General features: G+C 39.7%; 2 protein-coding genes across 2 annotated transcripts in view; one reads left to right on the top strand and one right to left on the bottom strand.

Moving 5' to 3' along the window:
- LOC107592979 (protein argonaute-4-like) overlaps window positions 1–2,527 on the bottom strand; it is a 15,048-nt gene extending 12,521 nt beyond the window's left edge. The window contains exon 1 of the mRNA XM_016282562.1: window positions 2,112–2,527. Coding sequence (XP_016138048.1) covers window positions 2,112–2,130 — 19 coding nt within the window. The 5' untranslated portion in view covers window positions 2,131–2,527. The remainder of the gene's footprint in view (window positions 1–2,111) is intronic.
- A 619-nt stretch (window positions 2,528–3,146) lies between these two features.
- Window positions 3,147–5,588, top strand: part of LOC107592978 (claspin-like) — a 13,849-nt gene continuing 11,407 nt past the window's right edge. Inside the window, exons 1-5 of the mRNA XM_016282561.1 lie at window positions 3,147–3,393; window positions 3,845–3,956; window positions 4,152–4,495; window positions 4,633–4,797; window positions 4,889–4,945. Coding sequence (XP_016138047.1) covers window positions 3,370–3,393; window positions 3,845–3,956; window positions 4,152–4,495; window positions 4,633–4,797; window positions 4,889–4,945 — 702 coding nt within the window. The 5' untranslated portion in view covers window positions 3,147–3,369. The remainder of the gene's footprint in view (window positions 3,394–3,844; window positions 3,957–4,151; window positions 4,496–4,632; window positions 4,798–4,888; window positions 4,946–5,588) is intronic.

The raw sequence follows: 5,588 nt of genomic DNA, 5'->3' as shown, positions 1-5,588 counted from the left end.
AAAGAAAATGACAAACATAATAGGTTTTCCATGATTTTTTTGCATATAGAAAATCTGAATATTGTGCAAAGGAACAGTACTATGCAACTCTAAACATGACAATTATAAAAAAAATGAAGAGGGCTTTAAATGACCGTGCCACATTTATTTTTTAATCCGCTCCATCAGGAATGTCAACAAGAAGATCCTGTAATTTGGCCATGAAAAAGGAAAACTCCAAACTGTATCCATGCAGTGTCTCTCTGCTGGAGGGCAACAGGCTAAAAGTGAGCTAAATGGCATGATAGGCTTAAACTGAGGGGCAGCTGAAGTAGGTGACGACTCAGTACTGGCATTGAGTCTCATGACACAGGCAGATCACCTGGATTACACATGACAAAGATATGCAGGATCCACGTTAACTGCATACTGAATCACACCACAGCCACGATCAATAAATCCAGATCTGTTAAGAGGCTGCAGCTACCCAAACACAAGAGCTGCTTGTACAGCTGTTGATCTTTCATACATTTACTCTTTTTAGATTACCAAATAATACTTAAAATTATAAAGCAACAATGCAAGACTGCAACAACGTCGAAATTAATTGTGATTTTTCACCCATTTTATTCCTTCAATGTGGCGCATTTGGGCTTAATTTTCTATCAGGAACAGGTAGATTTGTTTTTTTAATTAAAGATTCCAATTTTTCTATGAATAGTTCACAATAAGACCATAAATGTGGGTCCATTAGAGTCTATTTTGATTCCACATTGACTTTTGAATCCTTGTTTTGTAGTAACAGATAAAACCATGCTGATGGTTGGCAGAGGCCACAAGACTCTGACAGCCACAGAATGTCAACGAACACAAGCAGACAGAGCTTGATTGTGCTGGAGCTCAGAATTACACAACTGTTTCAAAAATGCAATCAACATACACTGTCATTTTTGCAAACACTTTGATGGCAGATCTTTGGCATTGCCTGACCTCACAGCTGAAGAATAGAAGTTACATTTACAAAGCAAACATTCCCAAAACATAAAACAATAGCTTTTGCTTCTAAAAAGAATCTCTGTTACAACATGTACCCTATTCATTTCCTTAAGCGTGCTCTCTAACAGTGCTAATTAAAAGGTAATTTATAAGGCTTTCACATTTGTCCACTAAACAAACAATACTGATTGAGTAAAAATAAAAAGTTAATGGTCCAGAAGACCTGCAAGTTTGATGAAAAGCTCCATTTGAGAGAAGCAGGAGACGTCTGATGTATTCAAAAGCACCGATGCATTAACAAACAACATGAAAACAAATGCATGGCAATTTGAAGAAGTCAAAGCGAACTAGCTCTCAAAAACTTATACTGTACCAACATCGCTTAATTCTCATGCATGTCATGGTCTAAGATCATAATTAAGCCTATTTGCCAGAGGTCAGCGAGTTCATTCTTACAGTAACAACGGCTGGTCGTTGGCTGTGCATAGAGTTAGGTACGTAATATTGGCGCTTAAAGTCCTGTCAACCGTTATCCTCTGGCATGGTCAGCCTTTAGGCATAAACAAACAAACGCACATGGGGATCACACAAAGCGCCAACCATTAAAAAAAAAAGACAGTGAGAGAAAAAAAACATCCGCGCGCTTATCAACTAAGCCGCACGAGAGCTCTCTATTTGCGTTTCAAGCTCGCGCAACACATTCATAACGATATTTGTACACTTGACTATCAAACCATCGGGGAAAAAAAACATTAAAATGTGACATTTTTTTAATGAAAGACGTGTTATTTATTATGCAGGGTTGTTCACGGCAGACGCGGAAGAAAGATGCGTGTGGTTAAATCCCCACCACCACACAATGCCGTCCTGTCTTCCGCAATGGGCTAAAACCATTTAACGCTTATTCAGTAATAAACACACTTGTTAGATTCCTAAAAACTCGTTCGCCGAGGTTGAGTGAGATTATCTACAGCTTTGTGTCGTTAGCACGGTTTTGACAAGAGGGCGTAGCGTGATAGGGGGATTGTTTTCGTTTTTTCCGTCGAGGCCTAAACAGCGCGCTACCGCGGGCCCTGGTGAGGCAGCGCAACGGCCCGCGCTACGCTGTCACAAGGCTTTTTTTTTTTGGCACTTACCGGGTCCGAGCGCTTCCATGGCCGAGGGCTCTCTCTCCGTCTCTGTCCCGGCCTGGCGGCTCCGTGCCGACACTGAAATTGGGGGCGGTATCTCGAAGCTTAAGGTGGCTAATTTAAGAAATGGAAGGATGCGTAGATGTGCAGCGCTCTGCCTGCCTGGTCTTCTGAGTGATTTAAAGCAGATCCATGGGATTTGTAAGTGCGCATGCGCGGGGACGCGAAATTCGGTTGGTGGACTCGCACATTGACAGACACAAGGAAAATGATAAAGGTTTGGGCGGTGAAGTAGTACACGGATTCAAAGGCTCACCAACCTGCGCGTTGTGTTACGTAATTTGATTTTAGGAAGGGATCATAGCACTGAAATTAATGCAGTTCAGTTGACAATCTAAATCCAGGCTGCGCGCCCACTAATTTCAGCTGTAAGTGACGTTTGACACGTGTGTTGATTAATAGCAAATTAACTGTGTGACCAACACTCAAAACGTTGTGGATGTTTTCCTTTTTCTTTCTCTTTACATGATATCTTAATAGTTTACATTAAGCATACTGAAAGTTGTTGTAGATTATATATTTTATTTGAAAGTTTTTGTAGATGATATATTTTATTATAGAAATATCCTGCCCCCAAATGGCAACTTGCCTTATTTGCTGGAACTCTGTTCAAGGTTGCCAGGTTTTCACAACAAAACAAACCAATTGCTACTCAAAACTAGCCCAATGGCGTTCCGGGGGGTAAAATACACATTTTTGGTAGGGTTCCCCTGGTAAAATTCGCATCCCAGGGGCTAAATATCACGTTATTGGTGTCGCTTCTCAACCCGCGACATGAAAAACGACCCGCGGCACCAGTGTTAAAGTAGCATTTGGCAACACCGACTCTGTTTTTGACCATTTACAGTCAGCATTGACCAATCCGACGCGTTATTGGTGTTTCAGCTCTGACCGTCCTGTCCAATCAGCACCAGCCCCAAAGCGCCTAACAACCGTTCATCCAATAGCGATGGCTCGAAAAGAATGACGGAGTCAGTTAAAGAAAAGCGCTGGAGCCCAGCGCGCGAAGGATGAAGGTCTATTAGTTTAGCAGCGCTATCGGGCGGGAGATGGGTGTATACATTTTGACATTGTAAAAGTAACATTTACATTTTGATTATATGACATTTTGGATAAAAAGACTGCGTTTTCTACGTTTACACGCCTTTGGAGTGACCGCAGCGTGCGATTGATGTAGTTTTGTACCGTATAAAACGACCTAAAGATGAGCTCTCTTCTGTCTGAGCGGGTAACGTATCAGAGCAAAATAACAATAAATGACTTCCGAAATGACTGCATTTGGTGAACAAATACTAGTTGATAACTAATTCACCCAACAGGGGATAAATATTTTGAATGAATTCATCAGGTAATTTGTGTTTAGCTAACCAGCTTAGCTACTCATCCTGTCTTTTGTAACGTAAGGCCGGAGGAATTGTGCACACTTTATTTGCCTTTTTATCTTAATTGTTGCCAAGTGTCGAATTACTTTTTATTATATTCTATGTAGTGTTTACAGCAAAAAAGAAAATAAAAATAAATACAGTGTAGGTTGCATTCTAGTCGAAGTGTAAGTTAGTGCTTGAACATTGTCCTGTGTTTCCAAAAGCGCGCGATTCATCAAATGAAACTGGGTTTATTTAGCAATGGAAATCTTTCAAAGTAGTATTAACATAAATAGCAAATGTAATATTTTATAGCCTGTAGATCTGGCAGAGGCAAGAACAGCTGAAAGTGATTCAGATAGTGGAATGGGCTCACCACTGGAGGAGCCTGTGATTGACACCAACATGGTCTCTGACGACCAGCAAGGTAAGTAAGCGAAGATCTTTTTTTTTTTTTTAAGTAGAGAATTTGATGCATCCTAACTGCAACAAGGATGATGAATAAGTTCTCTGTTACATTTGTTGATGAATAAGCAAAACGAATGCTTTTGACACTAATGATCACTGAACACCTAAAATATATTGTGGGATCACAGATTTTTATTCAACCATTGTGTTCCAGATTCAGATGAAGATATCACTGTGAGTCGGAAGGGACGCTCTCGGAAAGCGCTGCAGGACAGTGACAGTGACGGGGAGCAGGAAGAGGCCGGAATGGCAAATGCTCTGGTCCTGTCAGAGTCCAGCGACGAGGAGACAAAGACTAACGAGACCGAAAGCATCAAAAAGAAGCGAAGGAAACGAGTATCCCGTATCTCAATGCACAGTGATGACAGTGAGCCAGAGAAAGCAGAAGTCCAAGTCAAACCAAAAGAAGCAAAGAAAAAGAGGGAGAAGTCACAAAGACGCAAAGAAAAAGAGAAATGCAACTTTGCCCTTGTAAAACGACTGAAAGAAAAAACAGAGGTGTGTGCTTAGAACATTTAACCGCTAACCATTTCACAATTATTTGTTTTAATTAGGGATGCATCGAAATGAAAACTGAATGAAATGAATTTTTTTTTTAAATGCCGGTAGCCGAAATGACTTTTTTTCTTTGTAAGGAGGTCCTTCCAATCAAAGCACTCAATGACAGCGGCTGTTTGCTTGGGAACTCCGATCTATTTGATGCCCAGTTAGAGGAAGACTCTGAACAGCAATTGGAAAGTGAAGAGGAAGAGTCTCTAGATGCTATACGATCAGCTATGAAAAAGAAGGCCAAACACAAAGTAAGCACAGACTTTTGCTTCCACTGTCTCGTGTATGTCTCCACTTGATTTGAATCCGTTACTGATAGTTACTTTTTCATATTATCTATAGCCTCGTCTATCAGACTTCAGTGGAGATGAGGAACAAGAGAACAGGTCACCACGCAAGGTGAGATTATTTATTATAGTGATAGTCACATCAGGGCTCGCAAAATCGCTAGCCCGACGTCCCGGGACTATTGGGATATATCAGCCGATATTCTTTGTGTATATTATAGGACAGTACCAGTCAAAAGTTTGGACACTTTCCCATTCGTGTGTCCAAACATTTGACTGGTACTATGTATAGAATGCAGTATATACATAAACACATTTTTTGCAATGATCACTCAAATGTGGTGATCAAACACTTATAATGGTGACAGAGATATGTAAGGGCATTTAACAATTTGACAATAAACTTGCGATGAGTGCGATGCAATGTAACTGCGTTACAATGTGCTATTCTATGACATTAGCGATGTAATTTACACTATTTACTTTAATTAATTTTAATGAGAAACAACGAGAAACAGGTGAATAAAGACTGACAGTCAATGTTTAATGTTTAGAAATTATTATTTCAAGACATCTAAAGCATTTTTGCTCGTTTATGTGGGCCATCCCCAGGCATGGTTGCAATGTGTTCATTGTCAAACTCCAAAATCAGATTATTTTTAATTCTTAAAAAACATCATTATTTAATTTGAAAAAAATTTTTTTTATGTATATATATATATATATATATATATATATATATATATATATACACA

Source organism: Sinocyclocheilus grahami, unplaced genomic scaffold, assembly GCF_001515645.1.
Source record: "Sinocyclocheilus grahami isolate Dianchi unplaced genomic scaffold, SAMN03320097.WGS_v1.1 scaffold161.1, whole genome shotgun sequence".
NCBI lineage: Eukaryota > Metazoa > Chordata > Actinopteri > Cypriniformes > Cyprinidae > Sinocyclocheilus > Sinocyclocheilus grahami.
The sequence above is the reverse complement of the archived record's forward strand: the minus strand, read 5'-3'. Positions and strand labels throughout refer to the sequence as shown.